This window comes from Solanum stenotomum, chromosome 11, assembly GCF_019186545.1.
Source record: "Solanum stenotomum isolate F172 chromosome 11, ASM1918654v1, whole genome shotgun sequence".
In the NCBI taxonomy this organism is placed as follows: Eukaryota; Viridiplantae; Streptophyta; class Magnoliopsida; order Solanales; family Solanaceae; genus Solanum; species Solanum stenotomum.
The window spans coordinates 8,125,872-8,151,352 of record NC_064292.1 but is presented as its reverse complement, the minus strand read 5'-3'; the positions used below and the strand labels follow the sequence as shown (position 1 = coordinate 8,151,352).

At 36.6% G+C, this 25,481-nt stretch overlaps 1 protein-coding gene and 1 pseudogene across 2 annotated transcripts; both read right to left on the bottom strand.

Moving 5' to 3' along the window:
• Positions 1 to 505: 505 nt before the first annotated feature.
• LOC125845622 (uncharacterized) lies at positions 506 to 1,884 on the bottom strand (annotated as a pseudogene).
• Positions 1,885 to 4,827: 2,943 nt separating this feature from the next.
• Positions 4,828 to 23,817, bottom strand: LOC125845232 (xanthine dehydrogenase 1-like). Of its 2 annotated transcripts, XM_049524697.1 has the most exons (14): positions 23,614 to 23,817; positions 21,746 to 21,845; positions 19,627 to 19,735; positions 17,979 to 19,487; positions 16,958 to 17,200; positions 16,446 to 16,760; positions 15,465 to 15,704; positions 14,547 to 14,831; positions 14,182 to 14,403; positions 13,475 to 13,636; positions 12,482 to 12,616; positions 6,018 to 6,254; positions 5,311 to 5,484; positions 4,828 to 5,119 (listed from the first exon to the last, which is right to left on the bottom strand). In XM_049524697.1, the coding sequence occupies exons 1-14, from the start codon at positions 23,738 to 23,740 to the stop codon at positions 4,877 to 4,879; spliced, it is 4,101 nt and encodes a 1,366-aa protein (XP_049380654.1). In that variant the 5' UTR covers positions 23,741 to 23,817; the 3' UTR covers positions 4,828 to 4,876. The 2 variants fall into 2 exon arrangements, 1 of the variants encoding a protein (XP_049380654.1); XR_007444245.1 differs by lacking the exon at positions 4,828 to 5,119 and having other exon boundaries at positions 5,376 to 5,484; positions 12,456 to 12,616.
• Positions 23,818 to 25,481: the final 1,664 nt, after the last annotated feature.

Sequence of the window (25,481 nt, the reverse complement as noted above, 5' to 3'; positions counted from 1 at the left end):
CAGCCACTGCATTTAAATTGGTTGAGGTTACTGAAGAAGTTGACAAGCCGGGAGATTTCAAACAAGATGATGATTGTCTAGGTATGAAATTGAAAATGTTGCAAGAAGAGGTTGAGAAGATGAAAGTGATGCAGAATAAAAGGAGAAGAACATGGTAGAATGTGCTCTTTTTTGTTGTAGCTTATTGTTGTGTTGTGGTTATAGCTATAAGCTATTGGTTCTGGGTGATATATATGAAGAAATGTTCAATGAAGTTACCTTAAGTTGTTGATGTAGTGAGATCAATGTTGGTGTAGTGTAGCACTATTTATGTTGTAACCAATTAGGTGCAAGACTCTTTTGTAAGGAGTTCTTCTTATTCTCTTAATGTAATTTGGTGGTTTGTGTATTTGTTTGTGTTTTATTTGTAATTGCATTCGCTAATTGTAGTCACAATTGCATAATTGTACACATAAAAGTAATGCAAAACTGGCTGCATAATTGTTTCAAAAAGAGAACTAAAATATCAAACTAATGCAGTCACAACTGCATAATTGTTTCAAAAACAAACATAGATCAAACTAATGCAGTCACAACTGCAACATAATTGTTTCAAAAACAAACAGATCAAACTAATGCAGCCACAACTGCATAATTGTTCCAAAAACAATTAAAATATCAAACTAAAGCAGTTTTCATATTAAACTTTAGCAGCATTGGACCTTGTTCTCATTCTTTTGTTTTCTCTCATCTCTTGAAGACCTTGTTGAGTTACAACAACCTTTCCTTTCCATTTTAAGCCTGATCTTGGTTTATGATGCCCAAGATTTCCAGTCACTATTGAAGAGTTCAGAGGCATTCCAGGCTAGATTCACAAAATATGTTGTCTTAGATGCTTCATAAGTTAAAATTAAAAACTGTGTAAATAATTAAGACAACTTACATTGTGGATTGTAAAACCACTCTGTGTATGTAGTATCCCCATTCCAACCATTTTTGGCCTCTTCCCTCCTCCAGTAGCACCAGGAACATCAGTAGTAGTAGCAGCTACACCAGTTCTTCTTCCTCTTCCAGCTAAACCAGTTCCAGTTCCTCTTCCCCTTCCAGTGGCACCAGACTATCAGCAGCAACACCAATCCCTGTTCCATTACCAGTTGCAGTTCATCTTCCCCTTCCAGTAGCACTAGCCTATAACATAAGTTGATCAACAAAAATATTAGACTGATTAAGATGTAAATTAACAACTAAATGAATTACTATAAACATTACATGTTTTGTAGAACCTCTTGGTCGACCTCTTCCTCTCTTTGTGCTTGATTGTGATTCAGTTGGTGCTCTAGAAGAACCAACACTTGACCTTGTTGAACTAGGCTCACATCCTCTCCCCATTCCTCTTCATTTGCTTGCATTAACTTGATTATTCAAATGACAACCCCTCTTATTATGACCCTTTGCATGACAAAGACTGCAGGTCATCTCAATACCTCTCTTGGACAATTTTCCTGTTTTGTTTTCATTCTGCTTCTTTTCCCTACACTTTCTAGGCCTTCCTGGTAGTGTTTTTATAGCAGGTGGTATAACATAAGAGTTGGCCGACTGTGGCCACATTTTCATGTTAGTAACTGGTTGAATGTAGTGACTATAGACCTTGAGATAAGTCTCCTTGCTATACCAATGTGCAACATAGTTAATGGGCTCCAATTTTCTAAAATGAAGTGCAGCTATAACATGACAACAAGGTATACCTCTTAGCATCCAAGATCTACAAGTACATATTTGATTGCCTAGATTCACAACAAATGTGTTATCCCAGCTGTCTTTAACCTTAAAACAATATTCACCATTCCATTCAAGGTTACACTTTATTGACTTTGTTGTGTTCTCTGTCAATACCTTTAGGGCCATTGGAGATATGTTTGTTATCCAAGTATCACAAAACTCCCTCAATTGTCCTATTCTTCTCATCACTTTGATCATTATTTCTTCAAGCATTGTGATGATAGTTTTGTGTCTTTGCCCCAAAATCCATGAATTAAAGCTTTTAGCCATGTTGTTGTCAACACTATCACAACAGCTAAAAAACTTAAAGTATAATTTAGACCACCTCTCTATATTGTACCACAATAAGTCATCATATATTCTAGTGCCTAACTTCTCCATATGATCCAAATTTCTTTTCAATTCTTGTTCATATGTAGATTTGGCACATCTCTAAAAATAATTTCTTCTTTCAATGCCTTTTCAATTTTTAGACCAGTTGGCTAGAACATGTTTTGCACACATTCTTTGTTCTGCATTTGGCAGAAGATCTTGAATAGCTTTGTCAAGACCCTTTAAACAACAACATTTAGAATAACATGAGATCTAACTTAATGAATAAATGAAAAAGAAAACAAAAATACCTGCTGCATAGCAGTAATGGTTGTCAATTATGTTCCATCTCCTAGCTCAAGATCATGTCTTACAAGCTTGATAAACCATTTCCAAGTGAATGTGTTTTCAACCTCAACAACTGCCCATGCTAGTGGTAGCATTTGGTTGTTCCCATCCTTACAAACAGCCACAAGTAATTGACCTCTAGAAACACCTTTCAAGAAGCAACCATCAAATCCTATACATTTTCTAGCTCCAGCTTTGAATGCCATCTTTAAAGCATCAAAACATATGTAAAATGATTGAAACATTTTTCTGCCACCTTCAAAAGTTTCTTCACTAAGTCTCACCACACATGTGCTGCCTGGATTAGTCTTTAAGAGCTCATCTCTATAATCTAAAATTCTTTTAAACTCCTCCACATGATCACCCATAATTTGTTTCAACACAATGTTTCTAGCTTTCCTTGCTATAGTCCTCCCTACATACACATTCAACTTTTTCTTCACTAAAATTTGAAACTGAAAAACTCTAATGCCAAGCTCAGAAATAATTCTGTCCTTGTACCTTTCTGATAAGTACTTTGAATTCACCAATTTATTTTTGGTTGTGCCATTGCATTTATGAACTGGATTATAATTTTTCACCACAAAATCTCATGTTCTTGAATCAATACTTCCAAACAACAACCATGGACAACCAGTTGTACACTTTACCCTCACCCTAGTTGCATCATTAACATATTTATCTAATTCAACATGTTCTTGAACTGTATATCTAGTAATAGCTTCTCTAAACTGCTTAACACTTTCAAAAGCAAGACCAGTCTCCCAAACTATTAACTGACATGTATGATCAAATACAACTTTCTTTTTATTTCTTTTTGCTCTTCTTGCTTTTCTTTGTCTTCTTATAGGTTGTTCAACCTCATCTTCCTCATTAACATCTTCATCAGTATCTATTTCAAAACTAACAGATTCATCTGAATCAAAGTAGGGCTCATCTCCAGCTATCTTACCCTCAAAAGTAGTTTATTTCTTGGATAAATATTCATCATTTCCCAAATCAATTCCTTTTTTTCCTAAATCAACTCCTTCAGATCTAGGGCTCTTTTCTTTTCTCTTTTTTATTTTAGCAGCCCTTTTCTCTTTCCTAAGATTTATAACCTCCTCATGAACATTACTACCATACTCATATTCTCCTTCACCAGACAATTCTGACAATTCTGCATTGTCTGATTCATCACTTGCTTCTGTTTCACTTTCCCAATCAGACCCAACTTCTGGAATATCAGATGCAGCAGTAGCAGAAGAAGTACCACCCAAGTCTTCTCCAACACTAACAGAAGCCCTACCTAAGTCCTCTCTAACACTAGCAGAAGTCCTACCCAACACTTACCCACAATAGGTTCTTCAGGTTGTGCAGCCTCTTCAAATCCTAAACCTTCACTACCCTCAAAAGTTTGACTAGATTCCTTATCAAAAGTAGTATTAGATTTCCCATCCACATCATTTAGATATCCAATTTCGGGGGGGGGGGGGGGGGGGNGGGTGGCAACAACTTCTTCAACTAAATGAGTCACATAAAGTTCAACAATATCTCCATTTTTTAATTTATGTACAATACCCATAATATCCCTATCACTTTTAACTTCAACAACACGTCGACATTTAGGTGGTTTAATATAAACAACACAAGCAGAACAGTTGTAGCCAATTTCTTTAACTATATCAACAAATTCAAAGTAGGACAATTTATCAACATCTAATCAAAACAATCAGTGACAATACCTCCTTCATACTTAATATGAGGTTTTTGTTGTAGTTTTCCACCATGGTGAAACCTTAAGGTAACGTACACATCCATCGTCAAACTGAAAAAATAAAAAAAATTAAGCTTTTCGAAAACCCTACACTCGATCAAATGTTACAATCATCTAAACGAAGATTACTAACCTGGTAACTTTGTTTCTTCACGCAAATCCTAAACTCAACAAATCCTTCACGCTAATGACTTGTTATTATTCAGATTAGGTCTTTAGATTTGAGAGAGATTTAGGGATATTTGTTAAAAATGGGTCGGGTTGTATTTTGGGAACGGGTGGGTTATATAAAACGGGTAAAATATTTTTAAAACCCTTTGTTACGTGGACCAATGAAAACGCGTGTGTGTAACAATGCCCAGCCTTCAACTAGGCTGATGTTCGGAGGGTTGAAAATAATTCACATAAAAGATGTTAAGGGGGTATATAAGCACCCGTGTAGTTTAAGTACTAAAGTAAGTTTTCGTGCCAAGTTCAGGGGAATTTTTATGTATTTTCCCTATCAGTTTTGTAAAGGTTTTAAATAAGGAAAAACAAAAAAGTATTAAAAGAAAAAACAAGTTTTATTTATTTGAATTAATAGAGTTTAAATAGGTATTATATTTCAAGAATGCATTCTCATTTAACATGTTACATGAAAAATGTAGAGAAGGTATCATATGAAGCTCTAACGCTTCACCTATTCAGTATATAGTACAACCATCAAACACTTAGCTTTGGCCGAAAATCAGAATTCACAAGTAATTTCGTAAATTCATCAGTGCAAGCCATTCGAATACGCTCTGGAGTGGCTGGATTATCAAGAGGGAACCAGTCGTTGTAACCAGCTTCCATCCTTGCAGATTTTATGGCGTTCTTGATGGCGAAAAAGACAGCTGAGGCAAGAAAGAAGGGTGGTTCCCCAACTGCTTTAGATGAATGGATAGCCTTGGTGTTTGGAGCATTCTGTTGCCAAATGTCAAGCAGATTGTCAAGATATAAGCAGTTCAAGACATGGTACCTATCAGCTGTATGCTGAACCAAATTTTATGGAATACAATTTTCTAACAAATAAGAAAATGACTTACAACTACTCAGCAAACACTGAATATCTAGAGACACCTAAATATCAAGGAGGAGATAGTGGTGAGACTTACTTTCAGAAGAGAGACATTAAATTTGAATGGCATATCATTCAAAGACGGAAGCTTGTAATTTCCAGGTCCACATGTGAGTAAGCACCCAGGTGGAATCCACTTGTGTGCTTTATCGCCCCACTTCAGCTCTTCCAGTGCTACCCATCCAAGACCCTGTAGAAATGCTCCTTCTATCTGCATAGAGTATGCATGAATGTTAGCAAAGGTCCATTTCAGATCGAAAGATGCGAGATCCAGCCCATCTCCAAATGTGGTAGTGTTACTATCTCTTCCAGAATTTAGACAATTAGAAGTAATGGCAATAGACATAATATATGCATGCAGGTCATCCTTGTAAATATGTGAATATTTAGAATAAGAAAAATAAACAAAAAGAAGAACATTTGGAGTGTGCCCTATTGAGTTCAATACAAAACAATTAGCTAACTTCAATTCAAGGAAATGGAGATGGAGTTTATAAATCTGAATTCTATTCGTCCTTCTTGCTCCCCATTCAAAACAATGAAATGCAAACATTATCTACATGTAGATAGATCTGTCAAAAGACACAACTTACCAGACCTTCAATCATCAATTACTTCAGTATTTACTAATTGATAGTCTACTTGTAAATTTCATTTATTCAAAATATGCCATTAAGCATGCCAGCTAAACAATTGAAAAATTCAAAATCTATACGTAAATAGTACAGAGAGGGCAGCAATGACCTGTCCAATATCAATCGCTGGGTTGAGGGAGAATCCAAGGTCTAGGATAACGTCTGCTCTCCTAGTATGGAAATCGCCTGTCAATGTGTCAATTTCAACTTCGGAAAATGCAGCACCATAGGTGAAGTACCTAAATGGACTGCCTTTTCCAGATTTCCAGTCAAAGCCAATATCAGGTGTAATGTAGAACCCATGAGCAGAAAGGTCTATTCTCTCGAAGAAGCACGCACTGACAAGCTGATATTTAATCAAAAAACAAGACATCAAGTCAGCAGTTAATTGTTTTTCTATTATCATCATGAAAGTGCTATAGAAAAAGACAAAGTGCAATATTTCAGAGTCAGTTTTGAGGTACAAGTAAAATATAAGACATATAATAAAGGTTTACATTGGACCATGAGGGAAGATACAAAATGCTTGCGGCGTTATCAATCTGAACAAGGTATTATATACAATGCAATTATGGAACAATATGCCACAGAAAGGTAATGAGCTTGCTCGGGAAATGAAATAAACCATGAAGAAAACCTTACTGCTCCATTGCAAAAAATCTTTCACAAATTCTCTTTTGCAGATACTCAAGCCTTTTCTGAGTTTTTTCTAATTTAATGTTTCAATTCCCAAGATTACGATGAATTATGAATATACTGAACATGTGGTCTTGCTACAGGCAGTGGTGTATACATAATCGAAGGAATAAAGCAGATGGGTGAGGTGAAAATACTTTTTTCTTTAAAAATTGAGCTTTGAGAAAGTCACTCATTGATCCAGCCTTCCAATAATCTTGTAACTAGGAATGTCATGATTCATGTCCCACTCTCTTGCTACATGCCCATGTTGCTAAGTGTTTCATCTGCTGCCATAATTGCTGCATCTTATGCAAAACACTGTGTATCCTCCTAGATGGACAAGTCCCTTCTTCGTATGTTACTAAGTACCTCCATTTTCATGGGTTTTTTTTTTTGAGAAAGGTAAAGTTGTATTCATCAGCAATGAGGGTATGCTGGCAACCAAACAAAAAATTCCAAGGCAAAGTAGTCAAGATTACAAAGAGCCTAGGAAATCTACTAACTGATCTACTTCATATATACCCTCTTCTTTACACCAAAAATATAGAGTATTAATGCAGTTTTCTTTTACTTTCTGCATTGGGTTAGTAATATTCTTAAAACACCTATTGTTTCTTTCCTTCCAAATTGACCACCATATGCAAGATGGAACTAGATTCCACCATTTTTTCTGTGTTTTNCCCCCCCCCCCCCCCCCTCTTCTCATCCGACAGTTTAGTAGGCCAGCAGTATGCTCAGGCACCACCCAAGGGTCTTGGATAATGCTTTGAAACATGTACCATATCTGGGCAGTCACTCTACAGTGAAGGAACAAATGATTGTTTGTTTCCTCCTTCTCATGGCAGAAGAAGCACCTAGAAACAATCTGAAATCCTCTTTTTTTCAGTCTCTCCTGAGTCAATGCTCTTCTGCACACTGACCATGTGAAACACTTTATCTTGGTTGGAGTGTTGGACTTCCAGATTTGTTTCCAAGGTCCAAAAATGCCCCCCCGGATGTGTTGCCAGGTCTCTTTTGTACATTCTTCCAGCAGAAAATTCCCCATCCCTATCATGTTTCCATCTGATGCAATCAGGATAAGTGTTGAGTCCCGAAAAATCTTCCAACCTTTGCAGTAAGTTGGCCACTCTATCCACCTCCCAGTCATTTAAGAGCCTCCTAAGGGTTATATTCCACCCTTGTTGAGACCACATCTCAGCAATAGATGCTCCAGGGTCGTCACAAAAACAGTACAAATCTGCAAAGTCCTCCATGAGGGAGTTCTGTCCTATCCACTTGTCTTTCCAAAAAAGGATCCTAGTCCCCTCACCCACCTTGTAGCATATGTTCCTCGCAAGTTTTGGCCACAAATTTCTGATAGACCTCCAAACTGAGACCCCATAGGTGCTGGTCACAGTGTTGGAGGCCCATGAATCAATTTGTCCATACTTGCTAACGATAACATCCTTCCACAGAGCCTGCCCCTCTTTACCAAACCTCCATAGCCATTTTGACAGTAAACACCTATTTTGCAGACCTAGATTCTTAATGCCAAGACCTCCTGATTTCTTGCTTAGTTGGGCAGTTTGCCATTTGAACAAGTGAATGCCCTTTCCTTCCTTGTTGCCCAACCAAAGAAAATCTCTCCTTAGTTTATCTAATCTGTCTTCCACTTTAGCAGGTAAGGGGAAGAGAGACATAACATAAGTAGGGAGAGCATCTAAGACAGAATTGATCATTGTTATTCTTCCTCCCAAAGATAGGTATTGTGTCTTCCAGATGGCTAACTTTTTCTCAGTCTTCTCCACAATTCCATCCCATATTTCTATTTCTTTGTGGTTGTTACCCAATGGCATCCCTAGATATGTAGTTGAGAGATTATCTATCTTACAACTCAAAATATTTCCTAAACACCGGATGTTAGCTACTTCCTTGACTTGAAACATGCTGCTTTTTCTCCAGTTCACAGAAAGCCCTGACACTGCCTCAAAGATTACTAATATTGTTCTGATGAAACACACCTGCTCAACCTTGGCCTCACAAAAGATCACAGTATCATCTGTATACAGTAATTGGCAAATTTGTAGATCTTCCCCAGCTTGGTTGCCCACTTTGAACCCTTTTAACCATTTCTTCTGAGTGGCCACCCTTATCATACTATTAAGTCCTTCCATAGCTAGAATAAAGAGGAAAGGAGAAAGAGGATCACCCTGCCTCAACCCCCTTTGTGAGGGAAAAAAACCAGTAGGTTCTCCATTAATCAATATAGAGAACCTGACAGTTTTAATGCAAAATCCTATCCACTTAAGCCATTTCTCTCCAAATCCCATTTGTCTCAAAATGTTAATAAGGAAATCCCAGTTCAAATGATCATAGGCTTTCTCAATATCAAGCTTACACGTGATTCCTGGGGTTTCACCTTTAATCCTTGAATCTACACATTCACTAGCTATTAGAGCTGCATCTAGGATCTGTCTGCCCTGTATGAAGGCCATTTGATGTTTGTTGACTAGATTGTTGATTACTTTTTTCACCCTTTCTGCCAGAAGCTTGGCAAAAATTTTATAAACTCCACCAATTAGACTTATTGGTCTAAAGTCTCTAAGTTCAGTCACCTCTGGCTTCTTTGGAATAAAGGCCACATAGGTGGCATTGAAGCTCCTCTCAAACTCGTGTCTTTCATGAAATTGGTTTACTGCATTCATAAAATCAAACTTAAGCACCTCCCAGAAACTCTGAAAAAAACACATGGGGAAGCCATCAGGGCCAAGTGCCTTGTCACTAGCACATGACTTGATGCACTTCAAAACTTCAGCCTCCTCAAAGTGAGTTTGCAACCAATCTCTTTCTTCCTCACTAATAGTTTCCAAGCCTTGCAACTTAAACTCCGGTCTCCACTGTTCAGTCTCTGTGTACAACTTTTGATAAAAGTTGATGATTTCTCCTTTAATATCTTCTGGATCTGAGATAGAGTTTCCTTCCACCACCAAAGTGTCAATAGAATTAAACCTTTTGTGAGCTGTTGCAACCCTATGGAAAAATTGTGTTTTTATCACCTTTTTTAAGCCATTGTATTCTAGATCTTTGTCTCCAAGCTATTTCCTCTTGTTTGGCAACCTCCTCAAATTCCATGGCTAGATGAACCTTTTGGAGTAGTTCATCCTCTGAGAGTAATCTCAGCTCCTGAGTCTTTTCCATCTCTGCTAACTGGTGAAGGATTTCCTCCTTCTTATGTTTCCAATCATTTCTATGTGTCAGTCTCCATTCTTTCAATTTTTGCTTCAGCATCTTTAGTTTAGTAGCTAAGATGTAAGAACCTGTGCCATTTATATTGAAAGACAACCACCATTCCTTAATCTTGTCAGCAAAACCATTCACCCCCAGCCACCATTGTTCAAATTTGAAATAGGACTTATTTGAATTCAGTTCCCCGCAATCAAGCATGATGGGGTTATGATCAGAACCTATTCTGGGCAGCAAATTCTGTTTGATCTGAGTGAAGGACTCATCCCATTGAGATGAATACAAAAACCTATCAATTCTGGAAGCTGAGCTATGGCCATCTCCTCTTCTCCAAGTGAAAGAATCCCCCAAAAGAGGGGGATCCACGAATTCCATCGCATTTATCCATTCCGTGAACTCCTGCATGTCACCTGTTATTCTGTGCCCTTCTGATCTTTCATTTGGGTACCTTGTGATATTGTAGTCACCACAAGATACCCACGGGCCACTGCATACCTCCTTGATGTTGCTCAACTCTTGCCACAACTCTCTTCTAGTCACAGTATCACAGGAAGCATACACTGCACTAAGGAACCAAGTAAGAACTTGGTTGATGCCATCAAATTTTATTGTTAGACCCTGGTTGGCAGTTGCCACGACTTCCCCTCTCCAGTATCTCTTATCCCACATTACAACCACTTCTACCCGTTGCATTCAGATGACACTCCCCCATCCACCTATTCTGCCACAGCTGCCTAAAAACATGAGTTTCCTTTACTGTCAGTTTGGTCTCTACTAACACATATATATCTGCCCCCCATTGTTGTATTACTCTCCTCACTAACCTCCTCTTATATTCACAATTTACCCCCCTCAGATTCCAGCTGAAAATTTTCAGCTTCATTGATAATTGGCTGATGTTATCCTCCCTCTACTCCTTGGCTCACCTTCTTTAAATTTAACATGGAATTCCAGGTTCTTAATCTCTTTTGGAATGAGTTTCTTACCACTGGTGGATGCAATAGATGCTGCCTTTTGTGTTAGTTCACCCCTTTTTGATCAATTCTTAAAAAAAGATCAAAGGCCACCTTATCGCAGCCTTCGAAGGCAGCCTCAAACAATTGACTAAGCTTTAGGACATTTGACTGGACCCAAAGAGAAGCTTTATCTTCAATTTCTTGCTCCGAGAGGGAATCATTAATTTGGAGAGGTAATGGTTCTTCGAAGTTCATCAATTGCCCAGCTCTTTTATCACCTCGAGGTCCCGCTTCCCTATCAGAATAAATAAAACTTTCCCCTCCCCCATATTCCTCAATAATAGCCACAGGTCTGTTCTCCCCCTCCACTGAACAATCCCCTCTCTCTTTAACACATTCCATGGTTCCAGGAGAGAGGCAGAGGCTTTCCAGCATTCCAAGTTCTTCCTTAGAGAGACAGGGTCTCGGTGAAGACGTACCCTCTTGCCCGAGAATATTATCGATGAAAGGCTCTGCTTCAGGAATTTTTGAAGTGTGGAGACATTAGACTTCCTTCATTCCAGACTCTTTATTATTTTTTAAATGGCCCAAAAGGCCCAACTGCTCTTTAATTAAATCAGGCCCCATCTTTTGAATTAGGGCAACCACGTGCCCTTCGGTCAAAGCCGCTTGGTCCTCTTTTCTTTTTGAAATAAAAGCCTTTGTCCGCATTGTACTTTCCATTATCCAATGGATAATTGGACTGAGAGGTCCCCATCAAGCTTGATTCACCTCGAAGGAGTTGTTTCCTTGCTTCTTGGTGTTCGAGGACTTTGTCACTGCTGCGCCTGAACCTCACCGGGGCTTCACACCATACTGGTAAAATGTATTGCTGGGCCTTAGACTCTTTTTCCTTGTCCTTTAATTATATGGAAATAGGCAATAAGCCTGGTCAAACACTAGCCCATGCAAGGCTATGCTTGAAGAGATGCCAGATGCATGCACTGTAGACTAATAATACCTAGAGCTTAGTACCTCCTCACAGAGCATGTGTCCCTTCTTTTCATTAAAGTGCATATCTACTAATCGCTAGTTTCTGTTCCTTGAACTTCTCAAACTCAACTTAGTCAGGTAACAGAAACATAAGATCTCCAATACTCTGATGAACTTCAAAGATAAATTATCTTCTTCCAAATGATATACGCCGTATCATCTTCTTCACAATTGGTGCCTAACCCTGAAGAAGTGTGAATTTCACACAAGGAGTTACTGTAGGAAGAAACCATCATTTGGTGGTTACACTCAAAATAATTTGAAGGTGGGAAAAGAAGGTGTATCAGGGAATATGCATATATCCCTTTTTATCTGAAAAATGAGGTCAGATTAGAGGTAGTATTCCATAAGGAGAAAAAGAAGAGTATGATACGGATCAAGCAAAATGGAGAAAGGAAAGACAAGTATAGGAAAACGAAACAGACAATATGATAGGGATGATCACAAGCCACAACTGATTTGAACAGCCCACCATGTTTGCTCTTTAATTTAATTATCACTTACTGTACCGATTAGCCCATTGAATTAGAGAAATTCACGAGTAGAGTATTTTATCATTTCCTCCTCAAAACATAAGTCATAAACATATTTCAAATGATAGACAAGTAAGTCAGGCAGATTAAAAATAAAATAAAACAGATATCAAATCAAAAAATTACTTAAAAGCCAGCACAAAAAGAAAGACCTCCTCAAAAGAGCTGAAGTTAGACTTGGATGCAATAGGCTCCATCCGTGCTTTTATTTGCTCGCATGCATCCAATACTGCAGCTCCATACATGTCAGAACTTGCAGAAGCAGCTGTTGGTGAAGCATTAGGTACCTAGATTGGCAAGAAAACTAGATGAGGCAGGTAATAATATTTTTCATAATCTGCAAACAAAATTGACATGCAACACAAGGAAATTGAATAAAACAATATGATGTGCTAGAAGAAATATCCACACACACACACACACCCCAAACCAAGAAAACCACCGCTTGGCCGAGGAAGATCAGTTTCAATTATTTTAGGTAGCAAGTGAAGGCAGTATCTAAGTTCAACATTTACAGACCGAGTAAATTCAAGTTTTATATTGGTTATTATGGAAGAGGAGCCTTGGCACAAGTGGTAAAGTTATTTCCATGTGACCAGTAGGTCACGTGTTCGAGCTGTGGAAACAGCCTCTCGCAGAAATGCAAGGTAAGGTTGTGTACAATAGACCCTTGTGCTCCGGCCCTTCCCCGAACCCGCACATAGCAGGGGCTTAGTGAACCGGGCTTCCCTTTATTGGCTATTAAGTTTCTGGTTTAGCTCATTTTCTCTCATCGCCATCTAGTACATGCCTAACCCTTTCTGTCGTCGCAGCTAATATTTTTTGATAACTCGTACCAGCTAATATTAGAATAAAACAAGAATTATGCCATGTGATTCCGAGATTCCCGTGTTTACCAAGATTTTTTTGAATTATTTTCTCAATTATGATTGATTGCCTTTTTTGATCCCATGCTTTCCGTCGGTCAACAACCAACGAAATCTATACTTCTTCACTACTCGTACAGGCTTGACGGAGTGAAGCTCTATTGAGGGAATCGTTTTGTCTCAATCAATCAAGAATGATGTATCCTTTCAGTTTGTTCACCAATAGAAGAATAGAAGCTTCAAACAATGATATAATGATATTCGTCTCACACTCAATACCTTGTCAGTACTTGTGTCTGAAATGAATACTGCACTTAGAGGGATGTTAAAGGAAGATGCAGCAATCTGAGCAACTTTTGTATGTAAACCTTGGCCCATCTCCACACCCCCATGAGTGACCAACACTGTTCCATCTGTGTAAACTTGAACAAGAGCACCTGCCTGTAGTCAATCAGTCAGTGAATAACCAACTTAAGCTTTTGGGATTACAACTTTTCATAGAGCTAAAATTATGAAACAATCAGCCTCGAAAAAGGTGTTGTTTCTGAAGAACATGAACCTATATCTCCTGTAGAACTATTCACATCTACATCCTAACTTATTCAGGTGCTCTTCACCTCTACCACTTGCATTTTGTAAATTGCTTGAAAGAATGAGAAATGTGTGACAATAGGAGTCTTATTTTTTTAATCACATCTTGAAAAGGGGCAATAGTCTGTGGTCCTACACAGTAAATAGAATGCTTTTTAACCTTATCTCAAAAGGAAGTGGAAAACTTAACCAATTACAGAAGTCAGTCAGCGGCTGTTATCATGCTCATAGGTACCAAAGAAATAGCTTATTACATATATCCAGCCACCTGGGCTGGTTAGCAAATCATTGCTGAAAGCAGAGTAGAATGAAGGCAATACTTAAACTATTCACTACTCAAAGGAACATGGACCTAACTAGGAACTTTAGGGTGTACAACAAAGTCAAGAATGTACCTGGTTCATAGACTTAAAAGTGAAAGCTATTCCAAATTTGGTTGGCACCATGGCAATACCTCGCTTCTTCCATCGATTATGGCAATTGAAAGTTTCAACTTCATTTTGAGCATTAATGAAGTCACAAGAAGATTTCAACTCATCCCAGAGACGCCCCAAGGTACAGTCTTCAACTTTTTGACCATAGTGCAAGACTGATCCTTCACTGATGAAATTCATTTCCTGGTGGAAAAATGAAAAATGAGAAAACAATCCATATACATCATCATCTACAGTGCTAAAGGAAGTGAAAATGGTGAAGCTGCTGATATGCATCACATATGAAAATAGACTATTCAGACAATCAGCAGAAACACCAGGCATACCTTTATTTCTTCTGGGCTTTTGTTAACTTCCACTGCAATCCTCTCTATCCAATTCTCAGCAATTAGCATACCCTGTGGGCCTCCAAACCCTCTAAAAGCTGTATTACTAGGAAAATTAGTGAAACATGCTTTTCCATTAACCCTCACATTTGGTATTTCATAGACATTGTGTGAATGGAACATAGAACGTTCAAGTACAGCGGCTGATAGGTCTAACGAATTTCCAGCATTATTGTAGATATGAAGATCCAAGGCAAGCACTTTCCCGGCATTTGTAAAACCAACCTAACAATAATAGAGAATGTTAACATTGTTTCTCCATATTCAAAAGAAAATGCTAATAGAAATCAGAACAGAAAATGACGCAAACCAATGCCTACTAAAATGAATAAAACCAAATGTTTCCCTTCCTATCATCCCTCCACTTGAGGAGGCTTATATAGTCCAATAATCTATATCTACTAAGTATTATACTGATTTGGTCCATGTAACAAAAAACAGCACAACAGGCTGGGAAAGAACTTGTCGAGTTCGTAGCCTTGACTCTTCTCCAGTTGTTATTACTACACTACAAAATCCAATGCAAATAATGCCTAAAGAGTTTATCTGTCTATGCAGCCTAACAATTCAATGTGTTCAGTAAATCAGAAAGTGTACATATCTGTTCATCACAATATATATGAAACATCTACCATTTCGACACATCCCAAAACATTTGGCACACTCGAATAACAAAATCTGTTCACAGATACTAGTTACACTAATTCAAATTTAAACTACAATATCATGTGTTTCCCACAAATGCTTGAGCAATAAACACCGCAGAAGTGAGTGAGTTAAACAAGCTTTCCCATGCCATCCAAATGTTGCATAGAATGAGTTTAGCTGTGTAACGTGATCATAAACTCATCTATTTACCTTGTACTTCCCAAGAAAGCTATGTCGCTGCCCCATTATCATCATGTCTGTATCCCTATCCAGAATAATTTTCACTGGACGATCCAACAGGTATGATGGAACAGCCGCAGCAGAAGCAAGCATAGCAGACCTAGTCTCCTTGCCTCCAAATCCACCACCTATCCTTTTGGTCTTGCAAACCACTTTTGACATCGGAAGACCAAGAACGTGAGCGACATACTTCTGGTGCTTCTGAGGAGCCTGCAAGATAGACAATGATTGGGACACCAAATTAGAAGCACAGATATTCTACCTTTCCAAACAAGTAAATTACAGAGATGTAGCATCTTAAACTGGATATTGACCTAATCCACATGTCGAACTAAACCCATCTAACAGCATAATATTGATCTCTAAGAAACCAATAGTTATCTAGAACCGAAATCATAAAAACAACTCATGATTATTTCAAACTGACACCAAACTTAGATGACTATGTTTGATCACATATATATCATGTGAGTCTGAGAAGAAAGAGTAAGTAGAGAAAAGCTAAGAACTTTAGGAGGTTAGCTTTGCTATTTCTAGTTAAAACTAAGTTTTGCAAACCTTTTCGATTTTGCGTCAAAAATTTAAAACAGCAGTCATAAAATAAGCATATAAAAAAGCAATCGATGTTCTAATATGTGTAATCTGACAGTTTCAAATACTGAAAACACATGCAGGATACATGTTTTTTCTAAACAAGCTCTATTATAAATTTGGGCGCAAGAGCAACTTATAAACTGAAATTGAGTTCCATGATATGATCAAGGCTTTGGCAACTCAATGGCTGATGGCACTTCCCCTTATTACCACTTCTTTTAATGATTATATTAACACTTACATCTAAACAAGCAAACCACGAGAAGAAGAAAAGATACGACACCAGAATTAATGCCCTATAAACCTACATATACTTGAGGAACTAAGAGAGAATTGCTAGATTTATGTTTGAAGTACCTGGGTAGATGAGATCATGTGCACCTCATTCCCACTATCCACTGTCCATATAAAAGTGCCATGAGGCTCCAAATAGAAATGTTCTTGACCACCTACCCTAACTTCTCCTTCTATAATACTGTCACATTGACCTGACTGGAAACACAGTTCAACATCACCCTTTGTCATACACCTTTCCGTATTAGGATGATAACTGTTGGCCTGTATAGCATCCTCTATCGATAAAACTGCAGGTAACTCCTCATACTCAACATGAACCTTTCTAGCAGCAAGTTTTGCATTTTCATGTGTGTCAGCTACAACCACTCCAATAACCTACAAATATTCACCCAGACAATAATAGGTAGCTATGAAAAAACAGTTGCAATTATAAAGTCATTCCCAAATCAAAACCTTATTACAAGTCTACCTCACTTAACATCACAAGAGAAGCCAGTTTATTCTGAATATTAACCTAATATAGTGTACAGATTTTGTGCATGGAGAGAACATCTCAGAGTATACCATCCTACCTGACCCACAGAAGTGACAAACTCTGTGGCAAAAAGTTCTTCATCATGAATAACTGGTCCAATCATATTGTTACCAGGTACATCTTTGGCCAAAAAGATACCTGCAAATCCAGGAGAGGACCTGGCTCCCAAATCATCTATCGAAAGTATACGAGCATGAGGTTTTTTACTCAATATCAGAGCAGCATGCAAACTATTGGGTGGCATTGGTGCATCATCTGTATATTCAGCCTCTCCAGAAACCTGAAAATGGTCAAGTTTATCAGCCAAGATATAAGTGGCAATTTTGGCCAAACAGAGCCAATAAAAGGACAGCTATTTCATCAGAATGCCAGCTCAAAATAATAAAACACTTTCCAAAAGTTCCAATTTCCTATGCATAGACAGAGCTGTACACTATAGATTTTGCAATCATAGAAATACCTCCCTTCTCAAAAGAGAGAGTACCAGAGCAAAATAGAAGCATTAAAGGGACCCAATGTTGTTGATTGGAAATTAATAATAATACAGTAATCCATTTAGTTACTAGATCCAAGAATTTTAAAGGGAACCAATGTTGTTCATCTCTAGAAATACGCTCCTGCACAAGCCAGAAAATATATAAACTGGAGAAAGTAGAAAGTGACACCATGTCCCCCTATGCTGTTAGTACAGATTCAATCCCATACATACAACAAGAAGGAGGAGCAGCAAGGAACTAAAAACCCAAAATTCACTTTTTCATGAACCAACAGCAAATGTATCTTTTATGTGCTTGTTCTTCATCAGAAGTGCGGAAGTCAAAGATTAGCTACATTCATGAACTCCATTAGCACAAAGGCAATTCCAGCCCTTACTTCAATTATGGCGTAAGAATTAGTGCCATGCTAGGAGGTCAAGAAGTCTTTAAGCATTTAGCAGTTGCTTCTTGTCTGTCCACATGCAATCTAGGATTTTGTGGAATTATCATCTTCCAATCTGAACAGTTCAGGAATAGACATCAATAAATATTGCATAATTATCAAGCTATGAATGTTGTTACCTGAAGCCTTGATGAAATATGAACTTCAGGGGAACCCACAGAAGTACCATGCCTCCTGATCTCAAAATCCTGAACTGAACTAACGGATGGTCGAAGAGATGAATCTACAGCTGAAATATGCGACGCTGGAACTTTCTCAAGAAATAATGGTTGTCCATCCATTTGATGACAAACCCACAAGAAAAATTTGAAGAAGAAGCTAAATGTTAATGATTTTCGAAATTCAACCATCCCACCAGGTGCATCTTCTTTCAGCACAATTTCCTTCTCCAGAATTTTCAAAGAATCCTGTAGCAGCTCTTTGTTCCAACTTTTCCCGATTAAGAAGTCACTAGTTTTTGATGCAGCAAATGAAAGTGGAGCAACCCCACCATATACAATCAAAGCATCTGAAACTACCCATTTCTTGTCCTTCTCTTCAAGGCAGACACGCATCCCAGCATTGACGATGGCAATATCATCATCTCTCCTATGAGATTGTTTAAATTCTTTCACAAACTCGAATGGCTTATTCCAAGGCAATGATACTGACAGTAAAATTTCACTACTTGTCAGATCCACTTTGCGATAGCCCCGGAAGAAATTTTTAGCCAGACATGTTCTGACATTTCCTTTGCAGTCAATTATTCGAAACTTCGCTCCTGTTGCCATCCAAAGAGGGTTCAAATCTGATATTGGGCTCGCAGTGCAGATATTCCCACCAACTGATGCAACATTTCGTATTTGTGTTCCAGCAAACCACTTTATCTGTTCGATGAGAGCTCGACATGATGATGTTTCGTACTCGGGGCGGTTATTTCTTACCTTCTTTAATACATCCACAAGCTGTGACAACTTAACTCCAGCACCTATTTCTAAGCCATCATCCTCAACACTTATATGGTTAAGTTCCGGAACATCTGCAACAGATATTAATATAGGATAGTGAATACCTTTAAGCCTGACTTCAATTCCCACCTCTGTATTTCCAACAACTAACCGGGCATCTGGAAATCTTGCTTTTAAATCCAACAGATGTTGAAGTTTTACGGGCCTATACCACTTTCGTCCATTTGATCCACTCAAACTTAAATAAGTCAATTTCCTTAATAAAAGTTCAGGAGGAAAAATAAGTTCTTTGCTGGTGTATGTGGTTCCATCGGTTTCATTGTAAGAAAACGGCTTCCAGCCACAATCATTGCTTAAATTTTGTTTGATGGTTTCTTCACTATTTTCAGCCTTCGGCCCACATGAACAAGGCTTACCCGTTGAAGGACAGATAAATTCACCAGTATTAATGTCTTGTAAAGATGTGTTGGTGTATAAAGCATTATTTGTTTTTGCAAATACCCGAAATGCGTCAACAATTGGCCTATAACCAGTACATCGACATAAATTTCCGGCAAGGCTTTCTTCAATTTGTTCTTCTGTAGGCTGTTCTTTAGATGATCGTAGTAATGCATACATGGACATGGCGAAACCAGGAGTACAGAATCCACATTGTGAACCATGCGAGCGAGCCAATGATTCCTTTAGAATGTCGTTGAAAAGCAGAGGAGTTACAAGAATGTTGCATACATCATGATCCATAAAAGGTACCATTTGAATTAACAAATGACATTGAAAAAACATGTAAAAATCATGGGACATGTGAAACCAACTAATGTACCTGAATTGGGTGCAATCCAGCTTTGCGGTTCCCTATTCCCTCCACTGTGATGACATGCATCCCTTCCACAGAATATAGAGGAGCCAAGCATGCATTTACTGCATGGTGCCTATAGAGAAAATACACCTTTATAAACTGAATATGATTTATGGAAATTTTTAATAGTCATATACTAACTGAATGGGAGGGATGCACTGGGGGGCCAATCAAATCAAGCAGACTTCAAGTTTACCAATTTATTGCTTGCTAATAAATTATTATGATTATGTTCTTTTATCTCTTAACTAGGGATGGAAAAATGGACAATTTATATGGGCACCCATTCAAATTACCCATCTTAAATGAGTTGGGTGCCCATACAAATTACCCATCTTAAATGAGTTGGGTACCCAACTCATTTAAAATGAGTAAAAAACGAGTCAAACTCATTTTACCCATTTAAAAGTGGGTAGTTAAATAGGTAAAGGAGACTCATTTATAAAAGAAAGAAAAGTGACATTAATATTTTTTTAAGGTGTAGGTGGTCGGGGTAGGGATGGGTGGGATAAGGAAAAAAATCATTTTTTTAAAAACAAATTTTTCTTTGGAAGGGGTTGGGGGAGGGGGATCGGAGTAGTAACAAAAAATCCATTTTTGAGGCGTTGGAGTTGGGGTGGGGATGGGCAGGTTAAATTTAAAAAGTTTTGAGTATTTTTGTTTGGGGGGGCAGGAGTAAAGAGTGAGGTAAGAGATTTTTCTTTTAAAGCTTTTAACATGATCCCTATATGGATACCCATATTATCCATTGGGTAACTCATTTTTACCCATTTCAAATATGAGTCGAGTCGAGTATTTTACCCATTTTTATTTAACTCGTTTTCAATCGACTCATATTCGACTCGACCAGCTCATTTGCCAGTCCTACTCTTAACTAACCATATTTTTTGTTGAAGTGTGTGACCATCTCATTTAAAAGCTTTTGTCTGCTCTAATACCATGTTGAAGTGTGTTTCGATCTCATAAGCTATTAGAGAGAACACACTTTATATTAGTTAATTATATTCTCTAACATTTTTCAACTAGTTTCTCTGTACTCTCTTAGTCAAATACATTCGCCAAAGACTCGCATCACCACCACTCCAACCACCCCAACCAGAGAATTTATAGCAGAATAAGATATCATCTCAAAGCCAGGATTAGCAGTGTTACAGAAAGCTCATGCTCAATGGATACTAGAATGAAGACTATATATCTAGCATGATAATTGTTCATTTCAGGTTTCAGTAGTAGTGGTCTCATATTTTTTCTCGTGGTGATGCTTTCTTTTGGGCATGGGGTTTACGTACTTGTCAAGCATTCACATTGTAATCATAAGAAACATGGATGCTTTATTCATTTTTTAAGTAACCTTCCCAACTGACTTCTAGGTTAACCTAGTATTAGGTCAGGCCAACGCCAAAGGGTTCACAACCTGTAACTAGTCTGCTAGAACAGATACAGAGTAATAAGGTCTCTGAACTTCCACCTCCCCGATTCTAAAGAAAGCTTGTTTCGTTCGTTGAAGGATACAAAATCAATTGAGGATAAAGAACATTTATCCAATCAGCAGCCATCTTCTAGAACTATGCGGAGAGCTATCTGCTATCCATCTTGACAGCTATCATACTTCTTTAGATGTTAAACAGACATCAGTTTACAGGAATGAAAACTTATCTCCTACAATTACCCAAGACCCACCTAACTGACTTCCTCCGCTCATGTATGGCTTAATAACAGACAAACAAATAGTACTAAGAGCAACAGAAGTAAAAGGATGACAAAGGCGAAAGCTTTACTGCCTGATACAATCAATAACCTCATTCCCTACCACCCAAAATGAAAGTGAGTAACAATTTGGGGATTCAAAAACTAACGAGAAAGATCTCAGATCTCAGAGTAATCACACAACTGATCAGAAGAAAAACATCCCACAGATCAAGATATGGATCACACCTATCCAGCACAAATTATAACCCATGCAAATGCAAACAAGTGCAGAACTCATAGCTATCCACTAAATCATGCATAAACCTGCACACCCCAAAAGAAGATATAAGAGAGACTTGGAGACGTAGATGGATAGAGATGGAAAGAGACTCACACACATTTCTTCAAATTCTGATCAAAAAAAGAGACCATTACAGTGCATGCCCCACACCCACCTTCACCACAGCCTAGCTTGGTGCCTGTCAGGCCTATTTCTGCATAGCCATAGAGAAAGAGCAACTTCAGATAAACCACCAAAACAGAATCAGAGAGAGACTGAGAGGATAAAATCCAGATCAATCAACTGAACAGAAATAAAAACTACAAATTCCTGAAGTATTGGGCAACATAAACTCGTAAGAGGTGTAGTGAGTTCTCAAGACAATGTATAAAACATATTCATTAAAAAGTAACAACAACTGCATAAAAGCTACAGATTGGCAGCAACTCGAAAATGGACTCAACAAACTTTTATCACTATATGTATCCAACTGCATAACTAAAGGGTAAGTACAAACACATCAATTGCTCAGCCAGCAAGCCACAAATTGTATGAAAATGGAGATTGAATTAAACAGATGATGCCCAAGTCTAACTAATAGAAAAGTGAGAGAAGGAAGTAATTGGTTGTTCAATGTTGAAATATACGAAATATATGTATTAAACAATAAAGGTCTTAAGATCCAACCTGCACCAATTTACAAGATCAAACACCAGCAGAAGTTAAGAATACAGAAAATATAATTAACTGTATGTCACTGAACAGTTGGAAGTCATCCCGGTATGTCAACATTAGCTAACCCACTAATATTACTATTTAATATAAGGGACTATCACAAACTTCTGTCATACTCTCAATAACACATATCTACTATCTACATCTTTATATATATATATATTTATCGTTCAGGTTTTCGAATAATTCTTCCTCCTCTTGATCCAATCTTTTAAAGTTACTTTACCCATCATCCTTGGTAATGGTCAACTTTTTCAAAAGCACGAGAACTCCTCAATCTCCTGCTTACAGCATGTTTGATCAATTTTGTAAAAATCTGTTAACTTTGAAAAATATTTTCTATTTTTTTTATAGTAATAATTTGTATTTGGCAAATCAAATTTACTTTTACCAATATTAAAACAGTAATTTATGCTTGATCAAGTTTCCGAAAATGCTTCTGGGAATTTTTAAACTTTTGGAAAATATCTTCTGTTACTATTCAAAAACGCTTATTTTGCTCCTATAAGCTAGATAAATCACCTAAACTCTCTACAATAAGCACTTTTAATTCTTGGAACTTAGCCAAACACGTTTTCAATCTTCCTTGTCATTTTCTACTGCAGACATATCAAGTTGTCTTTAATAGTGTACAACTACTATTACTCAATCAAAAGTCAGTGCTCTACTTTTTTTAAAAGCTACTATTCCTTCAACTTATCTCTATATACTACCTCCATGTTGATTTGTTTGTCAAATTTTAACTTGGAAATTCTTCCGGGCCACGGAAGTGGATAAAGCACAGAGTACCAGAGAGAACGTTAAGAAACCCGAAAATATACTAAACATATGAAATCCACAGATTAAACCTAGCTGGAGAAAGCATAGTCCTTTCAGTATTTAGATTTACACTAATAAAAATTACCCAAATTGAACATTTACCATAGAAACAAAACAGGAATACAGCTCAGCACAAGTAAGTCCAAGCTTAATCAAATCCCAAACTTGAAAATTTGAGTTTTTAAAGTTATGATTTTCAAAAACCTGATGTTGTCTGGACATGCATATTAAAGTTTTATGGACAAAAGTGAAATTTCTCCCCAAAAACTGGCTTAAAGATCAAATTTTTAATATCTAATCAAATTTTATGGTCAATATCTTGATCCAAAATCTATAGTCAAATGCCAACTTAGTTCATTGTTCATCTAAAACTGTTTCTGACAAGAAAAAAAGAGAAAAAACCCACAAAACTAAACTTAAAAACTAACCTCTAAGATATTCAAGTAGAGTCAAATGGGCTAATCCATCAGGTAACACTCGACGAACTCCATTAACATACAAAATTGCTTCCTTTGATTCTTCTTCTATCCTTTCCTCCTTCATCATAGAACCCATTTTTTCCAGAAAAGGAAAAAAAATCAGCGGATGAAAAAGTGTTGGGGTTTGATTCGGCTAAAAAAAGATCCAAAGTTTCTACTAAAACTTTGTTTGTTTGGATAGCGGTTAGTATCCTTTTTCCTTGTCACATAATATTACACATTTATAATATGAATGGTAAATCTGCCAAAAAAAAGAAGGATATAGAGTGGAGCTACTACCAAAAGTAAGATAAAATGAAATATGATTATTAAATATAATGAATAAAAGACAAAATGAGAAAAAATATATTCAGATAACGACATAATCATCGTTACATAAATTGAATTTTTTTATCATTACTTGATTAAATTTAAACGATGCAACACAATAAAATTTAAATAACAATCAAAATAAATATTATATTTAAATTAATAATACAATATAATACGTCTGATAACAATCATCCAAAACAAGTGGTAAGATGATAGACACAAGCTACATACTATACATAGGGTTGGATCAATGATTACGATAAGTATAATTATTTAATATTAAGAGATAAAATACAAGGAAAAGGTTCTCTTGTTCTAAAAATAACAGATAAAAATAACATAGGTTAATTTCCTCCTTGATTGGTAGTAATGTTGTTAATAATATGGTCAAATGGATGACCATAACTCCTAGGTTTATTTTTTTCGTTATGGGGAATAATTCTCAAGATTTAATGTAATGTTTATGACACCCTTTGGTATTTCTCAACGTAATCCTATAAATAGTGATGTTAAGAATAATGTTGAAAACACTCGAAAGAAAGAAAGTTATGTTATATTATTCCTCTTATTTTATATTTTTTTGTCTAATCTTTATATTATTCTTTTGTTCTTAAATTTTACAACATATTTTTATTCAATATAGTTGGCAAATAAAAATAAGGGAGAAAAGTATGGTATTTTATTTTTTAATCTTGTGAGAACATGTTAGGTGAGATTATCTGAATTAAAAAGTAATTTGATTGGATCTTATTATTTAAAAAAAAATAGGATAACTCTTTACCTCGTGATGTTAAGCGTATTATTTTAAATGTTAAATTTCAGAATTATTAATAAGTATATAAATAAGTATTAATTTAAACAAATTAAAAAAGGTAAGACACATAAAGTTATAAGAAAGTAACACTTCAACTAAAATAACAGTCAATTTTTAAAATACTATCTTCAAATTTGAAAACTCAGCCAAAAACAACTAGAAATTCATATGAAAAGTATATGAAAAGTGGAAAGCTTTCGAATCAAAAGTTGAATTACGATTTTATCCATACTATAAATTAAAATATTATAAAATATCTAAGAAATGAAATATTAAATAGTACTTATATCATATTTAGATAATTCATTTGTCAATCAAAATAGAAGACAAAAAATGATTCTTTCAATTCTAACAAAAATAAAAAAAGGTCCATAGAATGTTTTTGATTGTTTTGGAAACATTTATTTATTATTGAAATTTAATACATTAGATGTATGGGTTACTAATAGGGATTTTAAAACGTCATAATTTCTGGTGTTGACCGTAAGTTCATCCCTTTAATTATTTTTTTCCTTAATATACTTTGTATAAGCATTTTGTATATGAAACTAATTAAAATATATTTTCCATGTTAATTTCTTTTGTTTTTTTAAATATATTTTTAGACAGATAGTTACGGGATGGGAGCCATAATTAATTTATAATTTCAAAATATAGGTATGAATCATACACATGTAATTTTGTATATGAA

Excerpts from the sequence above, each read along its gene's own strand:
- LOC125845232 (XM_049524697.1), bottom strand. The coding sequence starts at position 23,740 with ATGGGTTCTATGATGAAGGAGGAAAGGATAGAAGAAGAATCAAAGGAA. Across the intron at positions 19,736-21,745 it reads CAGAATTTGAAGAAATGTGT|GCACCATGCAGTAAATGCAT; the intron begins GTGAGTCTCTTT and ends TTTTCTCTATAG. Across the intron at positions 16,761-16,957 it reads TTGTCACTTCTGTGGGTCAG|GTTATTGGAGTGGTTGTAGC; the intron begins GTAGGATGGTAT and ends GAATATTTGTAG.